The sequence below is a fragment of the Hermetia illucens genome, chromosome 1 (assembly GCF_905115235.1).
Source record: "Hermetia illucens chromosome 1, iHerIll2.2.curated.20191125, whole genome shotgun sequence".
Classification (NCBI taxonomy): domain Eukaryota; kingdom Metazoa; phylum Arthropoda; class Insecta; order Diptera; family Stratiomyidae; genus Hermetia; species Hermetia illucens.
Genome location: NC_051849.1, coordinates 147797172 through 147822652, shown reverse-complemented (window position 1 = coordinate 147822652; position 25481 = coordinate 147797172). Strand labels below are relative to the sequence as shown.

The 25481-nt window shown below is 43.1% G+C and overlaps 1 protein-coding gene across 8 annotated transcripts in view; it reads left to right on the top strand.

The window, feature by feature from the left end:
* Positions 1-25481, top strand: part of LOC119646149 (cGMP-dependent protein kinase, isozyme 2 forms cD4/T1/T3A/T3B) — a 533343-nt gene that overhangs the window by 331752 nt on the left and 176110 nt on the right. For 2 of the 8 annotated variants that reach the window (XM_038046513.1, XM_038046512.1), the window contains exons 2-4: positions 17709-17895; positions 18028-18597; positions 18676-18869. The exons of 3 other annotated variants lie outside the window; for them this stretch is intronic. In XM_038046513.1, the coding sequence (XP_037902441.1) occupies positions 17854-17895; positions 18028-18597; positions 18676-18869 (806 nt within the window). In that variant the 5' untranslated portion in view covers positions 17709-17853. Of the gene's footprint in view, positions 1-17708; positions 17896-17939; positions 18598-18675; positions 18870-25481 lie in introns of all 8 variants that reach the window. 3 more of the 8 variants (XM_038046516.1, XM_038046515.1, XM_038046514.1) reach the window with 2 other exon arrangements.

Genomic DNA, 25481 nt, shown 5'->3' with positions numbered 1-25481 from the left:
TAGGTCTGCCTTTTGGTCGTTTACCATCGAATTCGATGTTCAGACCAATCGTTCGTAGATACGTCGGTCACAAAGAACACCAGTTGTGGAACGCCACTTCATCCAGGTTGCGTTAATGCGTGAAGCGATTTCATAACGCAGTTCTCCATTGGCTGATAGTGTTGACCCGAGGTATTTAGATCGCTCAGTTCTGGGCAGATCACTGCCGCTGACAGTGTGCCTGCTTCATGTGGATCGGTCGTCAAAAATTCCACCTTTCTACCAATATCATCAATATCAATAGGATCAGCCGTTTCTGAGATAATTGATGTGATACACAGACAGACAGACAGTAAACCGATTTTAATAAAAACTACCGTCTCGAACCCGTGCATGGAGCCGAATGTTTGCACCTGCTGTTTGCCACTTGGCGCTGTAACCTTACTGTGGCCGTTAAACTAGAAATTCGGGTTCAACTCCTCCTACTTCAAATCTAGAAGTAGGAAGTCCTTGTCTTCCTGATTGTCTTCATCTGGTCTGGTTGTATCCTTCCGTTGGTTGGATAAATGCTGTTTCTGTCCTGCTACGCCACTTCCTTTCCGTCCTTTTTTATAAAGATTTTTTGTTGCTTTCTACTCCTTCATTTTTTTAATCACTTCCGCTGTTTTTACCGATTTTCCTTTGTTTAGTGACAGGCTTTATCCCTCCCTTTTTGCTAGTTGGCACTTAATGTATGCAAATGCAGTTGTTATTCATTGAATACTGCTTCCTCGGTACCCACTTATTTCAATCGTTTTGGTGCAACATTTGACCGCAAATTTCGATTTAATCTATATTATCTTCATGTCATCATCATCATCATTCTGTATATTTTTTATCCGTAATATTCTTAAGGCATCGGGTTTTTGTTATTTAACTTACAAAAGAGCGTCTCTGCTGTGAATTACTATCTGTTTGGAGTTTCTGTCTATTTATTGAATAAATAAAGTAAATACGTAAATATAACAGAAGTCGCTAAATCTAAATCGTGACCTATTCACTGCCAGCTTTGTTTGCTAACTACCTCATAAATTCTCATTCGGGTGCTAATACAATTCTGTTTCTGAAATGAAGCGAGCCAACACGGCGCGGTGGTTGAATTTGCTGAGCCTTAGCGTATTGTTCTCGTTGTCCTGGTTTCCAATGCCGTTCGATAGCGCGCCACAGTTTCTTATAAGTATTAAGGGTTCCGTTGCAGTTCTCCGCCTCGGGCTGATTCCAGTTAACCCGTTGGGGAGTTCCGTCCCCACGTACTCGGGGAGGGTGATCAGACCCGAGTCTACAAGCGACTCATCTGAAGTGGCCACGAAGCCTCACCGGAGGTTATCTGGTACCATGGGAACCGGGATGGCCCTCTGAGAGTATATGCTCCAGGAGAATTCCTGGAGAATGTGCTCTCGGCCCGGTTATTTGCGGTTGGCCCCCTAGTGGGAGTTTCATGGTGGTTGTGGTTATGCCTACATCGCGGGCAGAGCTCCTGGGAGCTCGAGCGTGGAGTTGCGCTGTACAACTCGGGTGCCGTACTCCTTAGTTGCGGCAGAGGTGTTAGATAGGCCTCGCATCCACTGGTATGAATGCTGAGCGTGCACTCAGTATAAACCAGGACCGCTGTGCTTGCATGGTGGGGCTCTGATTGTGGTCCCAAAATCAATCCGTGTCCGAAGAGGACCGTGGGATTATGCCTTCACGGCAGGTACTCACGTTAAACCCCCAGGACTTTCATAAGTATTAAAGTAAAGCCTCTAAATTCTGCGTAGTGCAAACCAATCAAGTAGTCTCAGATATAAAAATAATGAGGAGCGAAATATCGGTAACATATAGTATATTATGTGCATAATATCAAGCCAATATACAAGTCGACATGTTCAGATTAGCCTGAAAGTAACATTTCCGTTTGGTCCTTTGTTTGTTAAAGGCATTTTAGGGATCGCCTACCCATTCCAATAGCTTCTGTTACTTCCTTTTTAGACTTTGCCAAGACATGTTCTGTGGTCCCAGCGACACAATTTCTTGATTTCAATAGTAGTTTGGGGACCTACTGACCAACAGTCATGGCCTGGGTATAGCGACGTCATATATCTCGATTATTTGCTATATTAGCGAAAACTTTATCGGCTTCTCTTCGGACCAGAACAGAAGTGCAACACGACCCTCTCTATTTTTTATTACCAGAAGTCTTCCGTTATCTTCTCTATGGTCTCTAATGCTGAGGATGATGATCCAGTAATTATTGTGACTGTAACACCAGTGTGACTATTGAACACTAAAGTAGGTACATCTTACGAACCAGAAGCTGCTCGGGTGCAATGTATTTAACTTATCAATAACAACTTAAAGATTGCCATGAGTAGCAAAAACTTTCAACCAATCCAAGATTGAAGGTGTCTTTTTGACAACTCACTTATACCCTCCTACACACTGTTACCACACCAGATTATCGTTCTCGCTATAGATCATATCCTACTCAAAGTGTGTGCATGGTGTTGATTGGACATCCTTCAGATGAGCTGCGAATGCTTTGGCTTCACTCACTTTGTTTTTGGGACATTGCTCCCCGCGACAGTTGTTAACAGAGACTCTGATTCTTGATGTTTTTCTTTTTAATTGCTTTCCGCAACGACCCAGAAACCGACATCTCGCTTCAAAATTATTGGATATCAGACCTGAGATCTTCTGTAAGAACCGATTTAAGGAATTTTCTGTTTTCATTGCTCGCCTAAGAGGACATCTGCAGTTACCATTCTTTCCATGTTCACTTTATATCGCGCGAAAGCTGTAGAATTGTGCATCAGTAGACTTCTCTGCATGCGAATCTTTAGAAGATTTTCGCACTGTTGGTTACTGTTAAGTTTCTCAGTTTGCGAATTTGTTTCTCATCCTATTTTATGGAGCATTGTAATATAGCTGAAGATATTTCATGGACCATTTGCGACATGACATAGCAATCCCTTGGAAATTTTTTTTTGACATCAGTAAGTAGGTTGACTTGCTGCTATGTAGTCAGGTTCGCTGATTGTAACTAACCTTCAGCTCCAGTGGGTATGCTTGGCGTTGAAACCTCTTGCTGTTGAATTTGTATCTGAAGGCCTCAAAGATCTGGGTTGACTATTCTGTTAGTTCATGTATCGGGGACAATAGATCGTTGATATGGTATATTTACCTGTCCACGTCTGTAGGCATGACGAGCTTCCTTGAAAGAGGCCCTTCCTGATTGCTTCCAGTGGATAGTATATCAATTCGCATTTAACCAAAATCGTTGCATGCATTTTGCTTTTTTTCTAGGTGGTTTAGCATCATGGAAGATATGTAGTTTGGACTAGTGAACTTGTTATTCTTTTGCGTGAAGTGTGTTTCAGATATTAGAAAAAGCTATGTACACGACAGTGTAACAAGAATGAAAAATAGTTCTTTCTGGCTTCTGGAACCGGCAACCGTTGGGAATGTAGATATTCTCGTATCGTATAACGAACAATGTAGTTTTAGGTTCATTAAAGCGGAAATGCCATCTTTAACTTCGGATTTCAAATTTTTTCCCTATATGAATTATGATCATCATCATTGATGGTGAAACAACCGGTGTCCGGTCTAAACCTGCGTTAGTAAAGAACTCCAGCCATCCCGGCTACGCTGAGTTCCACCAATTTGATATCTCTAACTGTCTGGCATTCTGGCTTATGTCATCGCTTCATCTGGGCCAGCGTCTAATTCGTATATAGGCTACGGAATCGGCCATCCTCCTGTTGAGGACGAAAATTTATGAATTATACCAGACGCCATCTGCAACGCTAGAAGCGCGACAATATTGTCTATTTCGCCTCTTTCGCCTTTCGATGTTTAATTGGAGAACTTCCGGGAGCAATCACTTTTTCAACGTGGCTTATCAGTTGCCAACTTTTCCAACGGCGAGGTTTCTAATGTAGCTCGAACTTGTTTACTTCATTTTCAAATCGTAAAATTGTCCGTGTGTGTCCGGATGGCTCAAGTGGCTAGAGCGCTGGGCTGTCGTAGCGGAAGGTCACGGTTCAAATCTCGCTGGGGGCAGAGGAATTTGTTATGGTGATTGGATGTCGGACACCAGTCGACTCAGCTGTGAATAAGTACCTGAGTCAAATCAGGGTAATAATCTCGGGCGGGCGCAATCCTGACCACATTGCCTCCCACAGTGTACTGTGGTGTACCGTTACGGTCTTGAATGAAGTGCTCTAACACACTTCAAGGCCTTCATCCACTATGGATTGTTGTGCCAACGATTATTATTTTCGAGTTATCACGATCTCGGCAGATGCCGGATTTTACCTAATACTAGCCTAAGTGCCAAGCATTTAGGCTCGGACGATCCTACCTACTTAAAAACTAAAGGGGCACTGGTGGTGGTGGCCGGTGGTAGGTCAGTGGGAGAATCCGTCGAGTACCCCCCGCAACATCGAGCACGTATGCAGAATGGTGTACTTCTGCATGGTTTGAACCAGACTGTGCGAAAGTCCCAGGACATCAAGGGAAGCCGTCAGGGATTTAGGTACAATACCTGTAGCTGACAATATTATGGGAACTACAACCACCCGCTCGAGACGCCAAATTTCTTTGATTTCCCGAGCCAATGGCTCATAGTTCACCTTCTTCTCCACGTATTTCCGTTCAATGTTGCTATTATGGGGGATAGCAACATCAATAATATACGCGGAGCGACCGGTCTTGCCAACTAGCAGTACGTCAGGCTTGTTGTGTGCGGTATGGCGATCAGTCAGAACTTGCTGGTCCCAATACATGCTGCAAGCAGAACTATCAAGTACTGCTTGCGGCTCATATCGGTAAACCGGACATGTTCCCGTGATCAGCCCATGCTTATATGCAAGGTTTTGATGGATAACCTTACATACAGCATTATGCCTGGTGATGTATTGCACCGGTGCCATAACAGTGCAGCCAGAAATGAGATGGCCCAACGTCTCTAACGCCGAACCACACATTCTGCACTAGTCGTTCTCCACCCGTTCTTTCATGATGAGCTTTTTATAAGCTCGGGTGGCGACCACGCCATCCTGAATGGCACACATGAACCCCTCCGTCTCAGCAAAGAGCTCCCCAGCACACAGCCACCTGTTCGACAGATGCAAATCGACAAATGGCTGCCAAAGACAATTCACGTGTTTACCGTGCATTGCCTTCGACTTCCATTCCTCGATCCGCTCCTGGTCCGACTTCACCCCACTCAGAGGATTGAAAGATCGATCCTTCAAGTTAAGTGGAGTCAGTCCACAGTCTGCCTTACAGACAGCCGCATGCAAGGGGCTCGCCTGCTCTTTACTGTAAAAATAAGCGCGCAGTGAGTCGACTTGGCGATGATGTTGTGCCGCCACGTCAACCACGCCCCTACCTCCGATGTCACGAGGCAGGTTCATCCGCTCCACGGTAGACTTTGGGTGATGCATTCGGAATTTGGACATAGTTGTCCGTATCCGCCGCTGGACGTTTTCCAGGTCGATCTTCGTCCACGGCAATATTCCGAATGCATAAGCCAGTGAAGGGATAGCGAATACATTCAACGCGCTTATTTTATTCTTCCCCGAGAGATGCGATTTCAGCACCAGCTTTACACGTCGCAGGAATTCGGACAGCAGAGCTTCCTTGAGATCACCAACTCGAGCATGGGTTCCTTGCAGAATTCCTAGGTACTTGTAGAAGTCTGTCTCAGTCATTGCTTCGATGTGGAGGTCACCAATGCTATGTCCGGCATGCGGCTCGTGATGACCTTTGCGAATGGCTTGGATTCGACATTTGTCTAATCCAAACTCCATCCAAATATCACGGCTGAACATGTCTATTATTCGCAACAGACTTCTAAGATGGTTGTCAGTACCAGCATACAGCTTGATGTCATCTAGGTACATCAAGTGTGTCAGTTCGCACTTAGCACGTAGGCCATATTTTATTGCAAAACCATGCCCTCTAGCATCATTCAGTAGCCATGAAAGGGGGTTCAGTGCCATACAAAACCAAAGAGGACTCAATGAATCCCCCTGGAAGATTCCCCTCCGAATACGGATGGGCTCTGAGGTATTAGCACCCTCAGATGTACGGACTGACAAGGTGGTATGCCACCCTTCCATGACTGTCGCCAAAAACTTTATTAGTTTCGGATCAATGCGATACAGATGTAGGATGTCGATTAGCCAGGTATGCGGAACGCTATCAAAAGCCTTGGCATAATCGATATAGCAACTGAAGAGGTTTCTTTGGCCTCTAGTTGCTTGTCCTACAACTACCGAGTCGATAATGAGTTGCTCTTTGCAACCCCTTGACCCAACTCGGCAGCCCTTCTGCTCCTCGGACAGAATGATCCTTCCACTAATAATGGACGTGATGAATTTGTAGAGGGTTGGTAAGCAAGTGATCGGTCTTGTGTCTGCGGGGTCCTGCACCGTGTCCTTCTTAGGGATAAGGTAGGTAATTCCCGCAGTGAGGAAAGGTGGAAATTCCTCCGGCCGACTCATGACCTCATTTATACTGCGTGCCAACCGACTGTGTACGCTGGTAAATTTCTTATACCAGAAATTCTGCACCCGATCCAGACCTGGGCCCCTCCAGTTCTTCGAGATGTTTATGGCTCGTCGAACTTCCTCTTCGGGAACATCCGCGAAATTCATGCCAGGTGTATTGGCATGGCGGGTGCCTTCGGCGGTGATCCACTCAGCATGCTCAGCATGCTGGGCAGGTAACCCCCAAAGTCCACCCCAATACTCTTTCGCTTCCGTCACCGAGAACTGCATTGTCTGGGCGCTCTGTTGGGATTCGTTGAGAGATCTGAAAAAGCTCCGCTGGTTCCTCGCGTATGTTGCATTCTGGACACGTCTGGAATAACTTTCGCCATACCGTCGTAACCGACTGCATATGACAGAAAGTTTCTGTTTTAGTGTGTCCAGAATTTCAAGTACGGGTGTCTCACAGGGGATGGCATAGTTCCGGTAAACCCTCTGCACTTTATTTCTCACCCGTCGGTTGGCATTGCCAGTGCTGATCTGAATCAGTTTAGCAATGTCCTGCCTTAGTGAGTCCCGCCGACGTTTGAGACGAATTTTCCATGGTGGATCTCTTTTGTCACTCAAACCAATAACGCGAAAACGAATCTTCTGACCGTGCAATCTGATAGCCGCAACTGCACCACAATACACAAGTGATTGTAGTTGCAGCAGCGACATATCAGCACACAGTCGAGACGCAATCTCATCGTTGATTTGAGATAGAATTCCCTGAGTTGCTGGAGATGCATAGAGCCTGGGAATACCTGGTCTATGCAAAGGATCCATATCCGAGAATTCTATACACGCTCTTTGGAATTCGTCCCGAACTTCAGCGGAAACCTCAGCTGGACGGTGGAGAAGAGTGCTTCGGCGAGTACTGAACCTGTTGCCTGCAGTGCGGCGTGGTGTTGTTGATGCCGCCGCCTCTGCCCCCATCGACTCTCGGTCACCAGTTTCCCCGATGACTTCAAGTCGAACACGTTCCCTGATGGTGGGCGGGATTGTGCCACTGCGAGTGATAATGCGGTGCTGGTCTGCGACTCGCTGCACAGTCACGTGCACGAATTGCGGGAAACGCTCGACTAATCTCTGGTGCAACAAGGGGCGGTAAGATGTTGTACCCGCCCCCGCCGTTATTTCGTAGTAGGAGCAGATGATGAAGAGGTTCATTTCTTCAGTCCATTTCATCCGCTTCCTACGCGAACCTGCTGAAGTGGTCGCCACAGATTGTGGCGAAACAGCTGCAGCAGGCGGAGCTGTGCTCCTGGTCGTCGTGGCGCCTAGACGTCGAACCGCCCCACGACTAGCGGTTTCGACGCCGTGCTGTCCATTACGAGAGCCCGACCCAGTCACCAAGTCAGACGACTCCCGCCGGTTATCCGTACCGGACCTCAAATTTCTCCTTCTTCTCATTGTTGGTGGTGCATTTTATTCCTAGCTGCCAGGTGTGTAGATAGCTTCCTTAGTGAGTAATCTGCAAGACTGCAAAGTTCCTGCACTTTCCTCACCTACCCCCTGAGACGCTGCGGTGGCGTACAGCCATTCAGACTGAAGCTATCCATCCCTCCTCCTTTCACAACCGGGCTTGGGACCGGCTTCGGCGGAGTTATTATTATTATTATTATTATTAAAATTGTCTAACTTTCCTTCTTGGCAAAATATGCGTTTTCGTCACGAACAGGCTTTCGCGAAGTTTGGCACGCTATCAACGGGAAATCTAACTTAAGACAGTTTATTGTCAGCTACCAATTTTCGCATAAAAAATTTTCACTCTATGTTGTTTGATGTCTTAACAATCGAGCTTAACTATATAATATATAAAAACTGAACCATGTCCTGAAGAGTCCTTTTTCTTCAACTATTTCTGTTGCAGAAACTCCACACATTTTAATGGCGGCAGGATCATATGTATTTTTTCTTGAAAATTGTTGTAAAGACAGCGATAGGCTGCGGCCCGACTGTTCGCGCATCTTTTGTTTGCTGGTAACTGCGTCTTCTAGTCGTCTTGCTCTAGGTGGAAATACTAATTTTAGGCGGATCGATTTTTGAATTGATTGATTCTTTCCAAGAAATAAAAAAAATATGCAGGCGGTCTTTATAAATAAATAGAAATCCATGCTATTTTTTGAGCAGTAGGTTTCTTGTAATAACAATACTTACGGTTTTGTCAAGGCGATAAATGGCGCCTCTATGAGCTAGAACTTGAAACAGGTGTACCTCTTCTGTTTCACACACTTTTCGCTGAAATGGTTCTACCTATCGACTTGAAATGTGATGGAGAGATTGGTACTATGAATTCCCACGCATCCTGTGGATGGAATCCTTCTACATTGAGTTCTAGGGTGAGGGGGGGGGGGGGGGATAGGCGAATGTAAAATTTTTGCACTTATTTTCAAGGACCAATTCTGTGAAACTACCTACCCGAAAAAACGGAAAAGTCATAGATGTGCTAATGTATGACATTTAAGTCTCAAGCCACCCTCCATGCCGATATCGTCCCATTTAAGTTAATAATAATATATTTTTTATTTCGTGAATTGAATGAATGAAACCACGTAGTTCATCCTAGAAAAGTAATATAGGTCATTTTATGGATGGCTGTATTGAAAATAATATAATAATAATAATAATAATCGTTGGCGCAACAATCCATATTGGATCAGGGCCTTGAAGTGTGTTAGAGCACTTCATTCAAGACTGTAACGGTACACTAGAGTAGACTGTAGGAGGCAATGTGGTCAGCATTGCGCTCGCCCGAGATTATTACCCTGATTTGACTCAGGTACTCATTCACAGCTGAGTCGACTGGTATCCGACGTCAAATCACGATACAAATCCCACTGCCACCAGTGAGATTTGAACCGCGACCTTCCGTACGACAGCCTTGTGCTCTAACCACTCAGCTATCCGGACAATTGAAAAGTTTGGTGCAAATCGTACTATTATTAACAAAGTTATAGTAGGTCAAAATTATCAGTCATACAATTGGAATATACGTGCATTGAAATAGTCTTCCATTAAATGACGCTTTGATACCTGAAGCGCCGAACTTCCAAATTCCGACTTGTTTATCTTACCCCAGTGCTTTTTAGCCTGTGTTTTTCAATTTTCGCTAATCAGATTTTTATCCATCCTTGACGGCTATTCTAGATTTGAACATTTTTCTAAAACAATCTAATACCTAGTTAGTCCAAAATTTTGAGTCGTTCTTTAAGTAACGATCAATAAATTGAATAGATCACCTGATATCCTACCCTAAGAATCGCCAGTGTATCATTACAAATTTTCAGCCAATCTGTAAACAAGGAACTACGCAAGCAAATATGTACTATACATATACCTGCACATGTACAACCAGATGGAAGATTAGAATGGCTGCTCATAACCTCACGTCCATCTCATCACGACGCTATAAATAATATTTTTCAAACAATATGCATAATACTGAGTTGACAATGTTTTGTAAACGAAAGAAATTAATTTGAGATCTCCGGAAACTATTTTTAGCCCAGACCAGTATATCTTTAGGTGTCGCTGACCTCTGGACGATTTGCCTCTTGGTGATTAAAAATAATAAAAGTATTGATATATACGTAAATTATTTTTCCTAATAATGGGTGCTGATGGGAGGCCATTTTATTCGTGCCTGGTGGGCAAAAAAAGATACTTTACAAAAAACATGAGCAGAATCTTGAAGATATTTGCGCACCAACGTATACAGGCCTGTTGGTGTGGATTTTCATAGATTTGGTACCAAATGTTCACATTTTTAAAAGCTGAGTGTCAACCAATTCGATTGGTAGTGCGTGCACAATTTTTTATTACTCGTAATCTATAACGATCGGTTTCTGGACTTTATGTCGTAATCAGAAAATAAACAATTCGACATTCGAAAATAATTACGATATGTTTGCACGGTCAAATGATGGTTGAACCAATATTACTTTGGCAACTTCGAGTAGTATTTGAACTTTCACGGACAAGCAAGAGATATTTTCGAAGTAGGTTGAGATGATAAATGTTCTGTGGTAAATCAAAGTTATGAGAGGAGAGTAACCATTTTACTTTCATTAATTAGCTTAACATTAGTAGCGAACCTTTGATATGTCCTCTTTTCTACTTATCAGAGTATTTCGTTTAATTAGTATCCGTTTGTATATTTTCCATCTTTTTCCCTAAAGCCACGGGAGAGCATTTACCACGTTACTTCTCCACAACACCCTTTTTTTCAACACCATTGCTCTTAAGATGCAACCAATACTTGGAGATGCACCAAAAGCATCTACTGCTTTTATCGTGTATAGAATTTTCAAGAAATTTCTAGTCTTATCTTTTATCACAATCTACAACTTGCTATTTTTCTACTTAAATTGTGTAAATGCATGCCGATGATCTTTCCACAGTATTTTCGGGTTACTTTTTCCTTAAGGATATTTATGATTTGTAGATACTTGTTTCATGTCATTTACCCTCTTATCATCGAATTATAGGTTCATTGAGCCCCTGCAATTTCTTTTAGAGCACTCTATGGCGTACTTTGCACTCAAATTTATATCTGTAGATTACGAAATACGACCCTAACTGGGTGATTGAATAGAAGTCATTATGATGTTTTTTTACACAAAATTTCCAGCAGCGATAAGGCTTATGTATTTCCTGTTTGATGGGGGCGTGAATATGCCTATACAAAATAGCCGCATTTCTTTAATCAGTAATAACATGAATTGTTTGTTTTGAAGGATGTGGAATCACCATAAGGTATAATATTACATTGCAAAGTGGGATCAGTTCACTCTAGCTAGATCTTATTTCTTCCATTCGCAGTACCCGAATTTGAACCTTCCTAGTCTCCTCTGCTTGTCTCAGTTTATTTCAGATGAATCTGATCATGGAGGGACTCGCATTCCAATCCCGCTAGCGTGCAAATATTCTCAGCACCAGATTTTCTAGTACTGCTAATTGTCAGCGGAAAACTTCGGATAATGTAAGAGTATCTGTCCTGGGCTGATCGGAACTCTATCACAACTATAACAATTAGGTCAATTGTCCTATTTAAGCCTATAGTGGTGTTGTAGATATTATACTTGCTCGAAAGAAACTGGCTGACATTATGATTAATTTCTCCTCTGCTTTCTCTCCAACCGGTACCTTTACCATTTTTTGAGTTTTCTGATCGCTGTTACCAGTTACTAATAATAAATTTCCCTTTTTCGGAACTGTGCATCCCGTGTGAAGGCCGCTTTTTTGGCTTTTTTTAGAATTTGTTTGTGAAGAACTGGAGAAAGAAGCAAATACGAATTTTTTACCATAGATTTATTAATATCTTGAGCGTACAACAACTTTTGTTCCTTATTGAAATACATAGCGATTTATACACCCATTTCCAAAAAAGGTGTTTTTCTCCTGCCACACTAGAGAGCGCTGTGATTATCTTAAAGAAAAACGGCATTTTAACGTACATACTTAACTACGGTCCGCAAACTAGGATTATTAAAAAATATTAAAAGCTAAATTTTTGGTGCCTTGTTAAACTTTTTTTTATGAATTTTGACGTTTTTTCACGGCTTCTTTAATGAATAAAAAAAAACTACCGAATGAATCGCAATTATCCTAGTTTGCGGACCGTAGAAATATGTTCTGAATAAGTCGTGGAAATTTCAAAGAATTTGGTTGGATAGATTTTGGGCTATGGTGGCAGCCGATTTTCAACATGCGGTTTCGAGCAAAATGCATTTAAAAAGTAGAATGCGATTTTTAGCCATAAAACCTTAACTGCTCATTGATCTGTTATACCTAGTCCATAAACCTTAGTTTTCTTGAAGAAACACATGTACGGCCTTGGCTTCAATTCTTGTCCTTTTAGCGAAGTCGAAGTTCGAACGTCATTCGGACCGATAAATACGAGCTTTGTTACGGCGATCGACATAAATCTGACATGTGACTTATCACGTGTTTAACACTATAATTTCCGAATGACTCCGAATATCAGCCGAAGCTGCAGAGGTCCCTTGATACATTGAGCCTGCTGTAGGAATAACTACCGACCAATTTTCAACAAGAGATAAGATCATGTGCATGGCATGTACAGATGTACTACCTCAGGTGTCCTATGGCAATTCTATTCGCACACATATCCTTCACAGCTGATCCAGGGAGATTTGAACCGGGCTGTTCAACTGTGAACAAGTCAGTGCAAGCCATTATCTCTTGCTTTGCTAGACAGCCAGCTTAAGGTTTTACGCGCTTTCATGTAGATATGATTTTTTCTCTACTTCTTCCCGCCCCCTGAACCGCTCTTTTGCCTCCGTGACAAGAAAATCAAATATCAGTTCCTAATTTCATTACTATTTGGGTGGGTATTGTATCTCCTGGTCATGGGTACTTTGCATTCTTTTGCGCATTGCATTGTCATTTTTGAAGACATCTCTCCATGCAGGTGCTAGGCTTGTTAGCCTGGCTCAGCTAACCTCCCTGAAGGTATGCTCATCAAACACTTTTCCAGACCAATCTGGCGTGTGGTTAGAGCACAAGGTTGTCGTATGGAAGGTCGATATTCAAATCTCCCTGGCTGCAATGGGATTTGTATAGTGATTTGACGTCGGATACCACTCAGCTGTAAACGAGCACCTTAGTCAAATTAAGGTAATAAACTCAGGCGGGCGCATTGTTGACCACATCGCCTCCTACAGGGTACTGTAGTGTTCCGTTACGGTCTTGAATGAAGTGCTCTAACACACTTCAAGGCCCTAATCCAATATGGATTTTTATGCCTGCAATTATTATAAATAAAGTATTTATATATGCGTCAAAAATAAGGTTGTCAAGTATGTCATTAAATTCGGATAAAGAGGCAATTGGTGAAGCGCAGTCTGTACATATATACATTGCTTACGTTCGCTCACATAAAGCTGCTCATTTCTTCTCATGTTTTAAAACTGCTCTATCAGAATTAGTGAACCATATAATACCGTCAAGATTACTTTGGGGTTTGCTTACTGTGACGATTTCGTAAGCACATTTCATTATGGCTCTGGTAATCAAATCCTGACCGACCGTGCGTTCCTGCCATTTAACTCTGAATTAAAAAGACGTTGTCCTCTACCAAAGTGTCGATTGTGATCATCTCTACTATCATGTCTGCGCTTGCTCAGGCAGCGCATTATGTTCAGAGCGTATTTGAGGATATGCAGCTCCTTTGCCCATGTGGGAGCTGTTTATTTACAGTAGAATCGTGCATGCAAATTTATGGGATCGTGTTAGCTCTTGCGATAAGGAAGTGACTGCTCGGACTTAAGCCAGCTGTATTTAGAAGCATTATCCCGATCAGTGTTCCGTTATTATATATTAGATACTCTGCTGACTGCCCACTCCAGATGTAGTTTGGAATTTAGTTTCTGGTCGATCATTACTCCAAATTTGGTTTTTATAGACATGCTTTTTCTCTATTTAGTGATAAGTACATGGCCTCACTTTAGTATGTGGATCTCGCCTTTCAGAATTAGAACTGATTTTCAGAGAGACCGCCTCCCTTTTCGGCAATCTTGGATAATCGATAAGATTGTTCGTTCGAATTGTCATTACTATTTAGAAGGGATACAAGCGGATTTTACCAAAAATTAATTTGGCTTCCGAATGACCACTAGTTTCTGCTTCTTCTATTGTACGCAAAACACTGCCTCTTTACGGTATGAGTTGAATCGGCTTGTGGAAATCAAATAAGGCTGGTACCTGGAAGGGAGAGACATTGCTGAATTTTTTCTTGGGATTGCCGACCACCTGGAAAGCTAAAGATTAGCTTGCAGACGAGTAAGTGGAAGTTTAGGATGTTGTTGAGGTTATGGACGACACCGTATTGCCATATGGAGTCCAAAACTTTCCTTATGTCAAGAAGTCCGGTTATTGTCGGTTTTTTCGGTTTACTCCGAACAAAATATCAACTTTGAGAGTCAAGAGGAATACACCCTCTACTGATTGATCCATTTGATTGATAGACTAGAAATCAAAAACAGTGCTCATCGAAGATTATTTTTAAGATCCAAATTTTTGCCGGAGGTTGCAAAGATACGCCTGCATCTATTATCATTTGATATCACCTGTGTTTAAGGAAGCTGGATTTGGGATAGTTTGGATCTAAGGGATTGGTTAGTGAACCTACAGCTAGCGTTCTTGAAGCCATGGTCTATTAAAATTGTTGAATGAGGTCCTATGACAGTAGTATGACTTGGTTTCACACAGGAGTATTCCTTGCAGGTTGCTTCCTCCAAGGAACAATTAGATCTCTTATCTATGGGCACGCCTGACTAAAGAGTTGACGTTTAATTCAATGATCCTTATATCCGTAGTTGGATAGCAGTCGGTTGATCATTGATTACCGGGATTCGTTATATTTAACGCAATTACACTCCAGATACCACGCCACATAACTAACTCGATAACGTTTCTTGTACTGTAATGTTTGTTCATGATCCGCTTAAAAGGGGCAAAAGTGGGGTTTATCGCCTTACCTGGGGTGATTTCATAGGAATCGTTAAAAGTGACTAGCCTTCTAAGGCACATTTTCTTTGTCTTCACTTTGTGCCACGGAAAAGATGCTGGAGATGCCTCGGGCATTTAGGCGCTCAGAAATTTCCTGTGCGTAGTAAGTGCCGTCGAAACGAATAATGAAAGATGTGATTTTTTCGGAAGGAATAGGTTAAGCCTCATTCTCGGTCACTATGTAGTCCTCATTGACTTTGAAGAAGATTGTATGGTTTGACATCCCTATTTTCTGAATCACTAAGTCTTTGGTAATAGAATTAGCAATAGGGCTTTGTATATTCTGAAAAATGGTTTTCCTACAACAATTCTAAAAATGTTGGTATTCAACTGTTTCCTACGCGGTGAATGTGATGGTCGTTGTTGGCTAGGTGACGCTGAGGTTTATTATTTGCTGCCAGGTTTTGCTGCAGTAAGGCACAGTGTGTCTGCTTTTTCAGTGTATGCCAGGCGGATAAAGTCATTCAGGGACTTGTTCTTATTAAGGCTCTAAGTTGCTAAGCGCTTGGTCTGTTTTTTTAAAGAAACAATTTCTTAATTTAACATTCTCATTCTTAACTGCATCGTCGACATAGGGTCATTTCTCATTTCTCTAGAAACTAGATTACCTTATGTCACGGCATTTCTTCGCTGACATTAAAGTCAAAAAAAGCGGCTTAAGAATACACTCAAATTCTCCCTTACTTGTTGTAAAATGCGACTAAAAGGGATAGAGATGGACTATCAACTACGCCTCGTATAAGAACTGACTCTACGACCTCTAGTTATCGAAAACGCACTATGATTGGTTTCTGGAAGGCTTCTGACTTCAAGATTCCGATCCTTATTAAAAAATTGTACAATGCTCTGCATCAACGGAGACCGATAGAGTTAACGGGGATGCTTTTACACAGAGTTATGGGGACGTAACGATAGTGGGTTGTGGATTTGTGATGCTTGTGCACATTATTCGAGCACAAACCTTGCCATAAGGTGAGTTGGTTTCAACTGAACGACAACGTATGATCAATTAAATGGACCAGGAGGAGTTGCCTTCTAGATGTGTACGAAAAGAGAGACTATGCAAGTCGTCCGCTATATTTCAAAGGGGCAGCTTAAGATCTAGCTGGCTACGGAATCGTGCAAGCGCATGTGTGAACAGAAAGGATCGAAGGCTCTATTTACAGCTGTGAATGATGGCGGGTATGACGCGCTCGAACTGCGATACTGAGGAGTTCAGCATAGTGTATGCCATGACAAAAGCGAATTTATTGTTGCGCTGGTCAGGGAAGGATAAGATGCCGTAGACCGCAATGATGTCAGAAGTTTATACCGCATCACAAAAGGAGTTGCATGTGGTCGCAAATCACTCGATGGTCCTCTGAAGAACGTTTACGGTCGATCTTCATTCAAGATGACGAGAAGCTTAACAGGTGGAAGGAATACTTCACGGCGGCTTTTAACCATATCACATCCGGAGAAGTTCCGCCTCATGTGGATGAAATGGTATAATGACCGTAACATGCAGATACGGACTGTTCCAACAGAAAAGAAATTACCTCGGCGATCAATGCACTCAAACGGAGTAGATCATCGATGGCGTCTATCAATTTACATATCTAGGAGGTGTGGTTTCTACCGACGGTGGAACCGAACTGTCTGTTGCCCGACGCGTTAGCCCTAGATCTGTTTTCGCTACCTTGTCTAAAATTTGGAAATGCAGCATCTTAACACTGAGATCAAGTTGGAACTGTTCTGCGCTAGTGTTCTTTCTATGTTGCTATATGGAAACAGTACATGGAAAGTGATCCGCATTGTTACTCGAAAGCCACAAGCTGCCCCCTGCCTGTGACGTATCATCAGCGTACGCGGGACTGATACTATTTCCTTTTCGACATACAGGCGAACCAGAGAAGTGCGTGCATTTCGTCATGGGGGAAGCTGAAGAAGCATGGTTAACGCGGTATACCCCACCAAGGGGTGAATGGCAACCGTATATCAGAAAATTACAAAATTTTGTGGTCGCATAAATCAGTTCATAGCATAGTTATGTGAAGTTTGCTGGTTCGGTTACCGACTTGTTTTTTTCGATTTGAAAGTTAACTAAATGTTGTTAGTGGTCTGTTCGGCTCATTGAATTTCTGATTTTTTAAACATATGACAATTGAATTCACTTCTATCTTCTCGTACTTCTATCAAATCGTATTGATTGTTTGGTGATTTGCTGAAAATGAGGGACTTCGTTTTGTACTGACAGGAAATCCTTTAACTGTGAGCGTTGTTTAACTATCCTTGCAATCTTTTGTGGTGCATTGATTTTATCAGAATCTGCTCGATTCGCAAATTAAGTAGCTCCTGTTTCTTTGCAATAGATATCTTGCTTCAAATGATCAGTTTTTATAGACACTACAAAGTATAAATGCTTGAAACTTGCATAAAAGTTTATTGGCATACTCTTGTCTCCCATAACTTATCAATGCAATCGTAAATTCTCCAATAACTTCTTATTTCCTGAATCATCGAGGAGCGATTCTGGGGCCCTGCAATGAGTCTCGCAGAGTGTCTAGCCCAGACTTTCTTCCAACCATCACATGATTGTCTTCAATTGAATTTCATTAAAACTTCAATAAACAACCGCCTCTTTCTACCAAACAATAGGAGAACATCCAAAAAGTCTGCGTGTTCGATTCCATCTTGTAGTTACTTAACAAATTCGACTTGGGCCGATTTTTGACGCGCACAGTTTCAAAATTGCTACTGATCGCAGCGGGGCATGTAGCAATCAACAATTAGCGAAAAGCCTATGTGGATTCGTCAAATGTTTTTGATACGTTGTTGTACGAAGGTGATTAAATTGAATTAAAGTTGTTCTCATTAAACTTTTCACAGTTCGCAAATCTTGAAAAATGTGCTGACTTTTTGTTTTTATTTCTGTTGTCATTAAATTTGATGATCGAATCAAATAAATTGACAAAAGAGCGGTGATCCCAGTGATAGTAAAATGATGGACAGTAGATCGACGAATCATTCGCATTTAGACCGGAAAACGCTAGACGATGTGGTTACAACGCTTCGTAAGGAGGTCAAATCCTTGCGCGAAATGCTCAAGGACAAAACCGAAGAGCTGATCGCGGCGGAGAAAGAGATTCGCGATCGTGACATAAGTATATGTTTTTTGAAAAAGGAATTCCAAAAATTGGCTGACCAATGCAATAATCTATCAAAAGCTTCGGGTGGTGCTCGCAGTCATTCCGGCGGCAAATGTGATAACAATGTAAACAATGGTGGAAGTAAAGATAACATAAATCGTGATGCGGAATCTTATACCAACGGCCATAACGGCAAAGATAGCGACTCAGATGGTTCCAGAGAAGATGAGATCTATCGGCTAGAAAGAGAGCTGAGAGAGCGTGATATTATAATCAAAGAATTGAATCAGAAAATCATAAGATTATCAGATAATCTGACTTACGTTCAAAGACAGTCTCTAGAGAAAGATGATAAAATCATCGATCTGCAGAATGAAATTGATAAATTCCGTCAAGTGGTATGTATTATTTCTGAATTTCGTTCGAGCGATAACTAGGGCCTTAAGCAATTAACTTTTTTGTGAATTTGATTTCAGGTGCGACCACTCACACAAGCTATGCTGGATCGGAAACGATCAGAAAGTTTTGATGATTGGTCACCAGGAGTGGAGAATACAAGAGTGTTTACTCTGGCGGAACCTCGCATTAAACGACAGGCTATTAGTGCCGAACCATTGTCTGCGATGGCCGGCATTGAGGGAGAGCTTATCAAAATTCCAAAATCGCAATTGTAAGATCAATAATTTTCTGTAGGTCTTAGTATTTTGATTTTATTCTATTTTTTGCACAATTTTTAGTGTCGAAAAGTGTGCCGAAATACTTTACTCGTTTCGAAGCATTTATATCGTTTAGATAGTTAACCACTATCGATTTTGGGCATCTCATCCACTCGTCGAATCGCTCTCATTGTTATGCAAGTGAAAAGAGTTCTTTTTTCCCGAATTTAATGAAATTTCACATTCCATAGTGATCGTGTGATTGTTCCTTCCTGTTTTTTTTAAATTGAATCTTAGTGGACCTGGAGTGAGGTCTTGTCCAGGCAAAATGTTCCCGTGATAGCATTTCGCCTAGAGTTTCCGCTGAAGTTCTCCTTTCTTTCACGAATTTCGGATATTGGAAGAAAACGTGTGCTGGGTCCTCGGGGATCCGATCGCAAGTTGGCAATCCAATGAGGTATCCAATTTAAATGCTTACAGGTACTCATAGCATCCGCCATGACCGGTTAGAAATTGAGTGAGATTATAATTAATATCCTCATGTTTTCTCTTCAGTTACTCTCCGCATGACCGATTATAGGGATACTCCAGGGGCTTCTTCACATGTAAACGCGTTGTTAGGCGCGTATTGACGCTTATTCACACTTCCGTGGTGGTAGTGCACCGTCGATGTCCTCATTTCATATCTGCCGATTGTGCAAGATCTCCTCTTCCGGACGATGTTCCGAAGTCCTCTTTGAGGGTGTTAGGAAGGCCTAAGAGTAACATTAGAAGAATACTGGCCAAGTTGTGGCTCCTATTATGGCAGATTACTGCTGCTTTGAGCGATCGATGTCATCCCTCAAGGATTCCATTCGAATGAGATGGTACGCCGTCGTTCTATATTCATAACCAACTAATCGTGTGAGGGCTTGGAAGACGACTGATGCTTAAAATTGCGATTTTTTATTGCTAGTACTTATCGCTGGAGATCCAAACTGCTCATGCCAAGTGAAGAAAAACGTATCTACACCTCTTTGTGCCGTCGTCTCCTTAATTGCCATCGTCAACGGCCAACAGCTATACCTGTCTATCATCGTCAGGACATGGGTGTAGCCTTGTGAATTCATCATGGGATCGACTATGTCAATATGTATGTGTTAGAATCTGGTATCCGGAATTTGATATGTTCGGGATTCAAGCTCGTATGCCTTCACACTGGCTTTTTAGAATGGCAAACAGAAGGCAGTAGATTGGTTTTTCTGGGTGTTGTTACTTGCAGAACAACCACTTGGATGTGCGATGTCTTAGATTGTATTATATACGGGGTTCCCTAAACCAGCACGGATGTACGAGTATGGACGAATTTCCCTGGTCTGCGTGTCGCAGTATACAGAAGTTTCGTTTACTAGTTGAGATTTCTGCAGTTGTATCCGTCGTAGAGTCAAGAATCTTTGGTAATTCCTCATCTACTCGTTGGGCTACGGCTAGCTAGATTGATGCTAGCGATACGAAGTAAGGCGCCTGCCACGTAATAAATTTCCTCCGTGAATTGACCTTTGAAGTCCAATTGACGCAATTTACTGTAAGTTCTTTGAAGCTCGCGATCGTACGTACTGTACCGGCTCTGTGTCTCGCTCAATTTCCTCGAGAAAAAGCCTAGGAGTTCCCACATGTAGTCATTGAATTGTTCCAGTACGGCACTTATTGTCGTGTCTGAAGTATTTGAGTAGCGTAGTGTCAGCTAGCCCTACGAAAGCTTTTTTCAGTTCTAAGGCCCATGAAATTGGAGTTTTGCCCCCCTTTTTGGCTCTTATTAACAGGCGATGCTGGGCAAGTGATGCATATTGAATTTTAACGTCCGCAGGAATCTCTTCAGCTGGTCCACCGACCGTTCGCGTATTGCTGTCACCTTTTCCGCCCGCGGCCTTGATCCGTGTTCATCTATCTGTTGTCCCATATAATTCACCGTAGAGGCTCCAAAAGAGCACTCGCCGATGTTGATGCTGACCAAACTACCGAAGTCCATCAAAAACGGTGTGCAAATGTTGTAGACGTTGCTAAGATGTTATCGATATACTGAGGGCAGTGTTTATGTATTTTTGGCAAGTCTGTGCCACGTTCTTAGGTGAAATGTCATTACCCGAAAGTCAAATAGCCCAAAAGGGGGTGATAAAGCCTCTCTTGCTTACGTCCTCTGGTGCTACCGATATTTGACAATAATAAGACAATACCGGGTGAAATGTAACGTTGTAAAGATTTTAGAACCCCGCAATTTATACTAAAAGTTCTACCCCGATTCCTGTCCGGTACTGACATTTCGGGGACGGTAGTCGCTGAATGGAGCCAAGTACCATTCTATTTGGCCTGTATGGAGTTTTTGGAGTTACTTGGGGGCGAGGTTGAGCGGACTAACCCTTTGGTTGTTCTAGGGGGAAACATTCCTTCAGCCGTCATAACTTCAAGTCCTGAGTTGGCCACCTGGAGTTTTCTGGATTTAATCTGCGCGGTCGTTGGGCCACTGGTGAGTCTATCGTGGTGATATAGTGGAACACTCCCCTTTCCGCTATCGTCGATGTGTTGGCAATAAATTGTGATATTTCACTGTCGATGCAACCGTAAAAATTTATGAGTCGTGCCTACAATTTCTATTGTTCGTGCTTTCAAGGTCATCGCTTCATCAATGATCTGTCATCCTCTTATGTCCACCAGCAGGCTGTAGTGTTTAAGAAAATTCGCAGCCAGAATCGGCTGTGTGGCGACTTTAAAGCCCCATTTGAAATCTCGTCGTAAACCGAGGTTCAGTGTGAGTGGCTTTTCCCCATACGTGTTGATGAGTGCCGTAGCGTAGACTCTTAAGTCTATTGCATTGAGTCTTAATTCTATTTGTCGTATGTTTTTTTGTTCTTATCCGCGGTACCATGTATCTACTAGAAATTTGAACCTCGTCTTCCTGTCGACTATTATCAGGCGAGTTTTTTTGGAAGAGTCAATCCCGCGTGCCAATCTTTCTAGTTTTCCTACTTCTGGCGGCTGTTCTCACACTTGCGGGATTTGCCACCGAAACGAGATTGATAAAAACAGAGGCGTCCATCTTTTCGATAACCATGAGATCTGCGACGACTTTTCTTGCGGGCGTTATGACTTGATCTAGTAAGTCACTCTACATTCATTTCACTCAATTTATCCACTATCTGTCGTAAAAGTATATTTTCGGATAACTCACCTCTGTCGCTTTGCGGTGGCCCTACAGTGCATGCTATATTTCTGCAATGCGATTGGCAGCCCCTACCAACTTGTTCAAATCAATATCCTAATCAAAAACCGTGAGCACACAACGAGGATACTCCGGAAGCTGATGTATAATTAGAGTTTGTAACGGTCACACTGGATTCAGCCGAATTCCTGAGATGTTTTTTTCCTAAGTTTGGGCCCTAAAGCAGCCGTCTGGGGCGCGTCTCCTCCGATTCTTCAAAGGTGATTCGGTTTTTGTTCATCATATATGGATGTGATTGCGAGGTATCCCTTACAATTGACACTATCATTGGTAAAAATCCCGGATTTGCGTGTTGGACAATATAATCAAATTACGTCCTCTTGTGCGTAATTTAATTGATACTAACGGTAGCTTTGCCTTGAGAAATGTTGGGAGTTTCACTATGCACCCGGTTTGCACCCCGGTTTTCTGTTCGCGAATAGCCTTATGTGATAGGCGTTATGACCTGTTGGGCATTTTTCACCTCATTCAGTTGCCAATAAAGTAGTCGAACAGACTCCATCGTTTCCCACCAAGCTTGCCTCAATTCTGCGGCGATACTCAGGAATGGTCTCGCTAGTCAACTCCACAGGATGCAATGTGCCCCACTGTTACTAACTGCGGATAGTCTGGTGTTTCCATCAAAAATCCCCCTCCCCTCCCCATTGTTTACATAACGCCTTTGTCTATCGAATTCCTGGACTTCGCAAAAATTTTATGGGAAAGTGGAAAAGGCCTTACAATTCTAAACCTGACAACTTGAAATGCATCTGTAATGAAATCTTTAGAAAGGGCCTTCAGTCTTGAATCCAGCAACGCTCGTTAAAGTGCTTTTTCATCTTTTCTATGATATACAGTCCCGTGCTGGTCCTTCGGAAGTTTTCATCTCCACTGCTGTCAGCTGTGCAATCGAAACTGAGAAGCGTATAATCCTCCAGTAGTCCCATCAGTTTTAGGGGTTTGCAGGTAGTCGTTTACCTTCCAACTTTCCTTTACGTAGAGTCAATGAGATCTAGATGGCCTCCTCGCTTGAGCTTTTAAATGTTAATCTAATTGGCAGCTTCTGATTCGTCGTTTAATAGGTACAACTCCCTTCTTTATTATATTCGCCATTCAAGGTTCTTGTGACTACTCAACGTGCGACGCGATTTTTTGCTCTAGCCCTTGCCACGAAGTCTTACCGGAGGGTATCTGGTACTATCGGAATCGGGATGGCCCTCTGAGAGCATATGTTACGTAACAATGCCTGAAAATTATTTGCGGTTAGCCCTCTCGTGGGAATTTTATGGTGGTTGTGGTTGTGTTCATATCGCGGGCTCAAGGGTGCACTTGCGCTATACAACTCAAGGCTGTACCCCTTAGTTGCAGCAGAGGTGTTAGATAGGTCTCGCATCCACTAGTGTGAATGCTGAGCCTGCACTCAGTATATACCAGAGGGGGCTCTAATTGTAGTCTCCAAATCACCCTGTGTCCGAAGAGGAGCATGGGACTATCCCTACACGGCAGATAATCACGTTAAACTCCCAAGACCTTCATGTTCCGATTATTCGTATTTTATGTCCGCCATCTAACCAGTCCGGATAGCTGAGTGGTTAGAGCACAAGGCTGTCGTACGGAAGGTCGCGGTTCAAATCTCGCTGATGGCAATGGGATTTGACGTCGGATACCAGTCGACTCAGCTGTGAATGAGTACCTGAGTCAAATCAGGGTAATAATCTCGGGCGAGCGCAATGCTGACCACATTGCCTCCTAGTGTATCGTTTTTTTTTGAGGGTAGGGTAGGTGAATGCATTTACGCACACAGTGTTGGACTTGGACGATTCGGTACGTCGTCGGACTACCAACTAAACACCTCCCCATCGTCAGAGAGCTAGCCTGGAACCGTTTGTCACATTACTTCGGGCTAGTCCCCGAACGCTCCCGCTTTGCGGAGCCTTCAAATCAGGGAATTCCTTTCACCAACGGAAGGGGAGAGGAGGAAGGGAACTGTCAGTTCAAGGAACCCCCTGCCATCCGGCTCCTCCACCAGGGGGGGTAATAATCTCGGCGTCCTACAGTGTACTGTATGAAGTGCTCTAACACACTTCAAGGTCTTCATCAGGTTGGATTGTTGCACCAGCGACTATTTATTTCCGAGTTGTCATAATGTCGGCAGATGCCGGATTTAATCTAATCAACATCATCATCAACGCCGCAGCAACCGGTATCCGGTCTAGGTCTGTCTTAATAAGGAACTCCAGACATCCCGGTTTTGCGCCGAGGTCCACCAATTCGATATCCCTAAAAGCTGTCTGGCGTCCTGACCCACGCCATCGCTCCATCTTAGGCAGGGTCTGTCTCGTCTTCTTTTTCTACCATAGATATTGCCCTTATAGACTTTCCGGGCTGGATCATCCTCATTCATACGGATTAAGTGACCCGCCCACCGTAACCTATTGAGCCGGATTTTAGCCACAACCGGACGGTCATTGTATCGCTCATAGATTTCGTCATTGTGTAGACTACGGAATCGTCCATCCTCATGTAGGGGGCCAAAAATTCTTCAGAGGATTCTTCTCTCGAACGCGGCCAAGAGTTCGCAATTTTTCTTGCTAAGAACCCAAGTTTCCGAGGAATACATGAGGACTAGCAAGATCATAGTCTTGTACAGTCAGAGCTTTGACCCTATGATGAGACGTTTCGAGCGGAATAGTCTTTGTAAGCTGAAATAGGCTCTGTTGGCTGACAACAACGTTGCGCGGATTTCATCATCGTAGCTGTTATCGGTTGTGATTTTCGACCCTAGATAGGAGAAATTGTCAACGGTCTCAAAGTTGTATTCTCCTATCCTTATTCTTCCTGTTTGACCAGTGCGGTTTGATGTTGTTGGTTGATTCGTCTTCGGTGCTGACGTTGCCACCATATATTTTGTCTTGCCTTCATTGATGTGCATCCCAAGATCTCGCGCCAATTGCCGCCTGCTCGATCTGGATTAAGGCAGTTTGTATGTCTCGGGTGGTTTTTCCCATGATGTCGATATCGTCAGCATAGGCCAGTAGTTAGTTGAGTAGACTTGAAGAGGATCCTACCTCAGCATTACGGATCACTTTCTCGAGGGCCAGGTTAAAGAGGACGCATGATAGGGCATCCACTTGTCGTAGACCGTTGTTGATGTCGAATGGTCTTGAGAGTGATCCTGCTGCTTTTATCTGGCCTCGCACATTGGTCAGGAACAGCCTAGTCAGTCTTATCAATTTCGTCGGGATACCAAATTCGCTCATGGCCGTGTACAGTTTTACCCTGGATATGCTATCATAGGCGGCTTTAAAGTCGATGAACAGATGGTGCAACTGTTGTCCATATTTCAACAGTTTTTCCATCGTTTGCCGCAGAGAGAAAATCTGATCTGTTA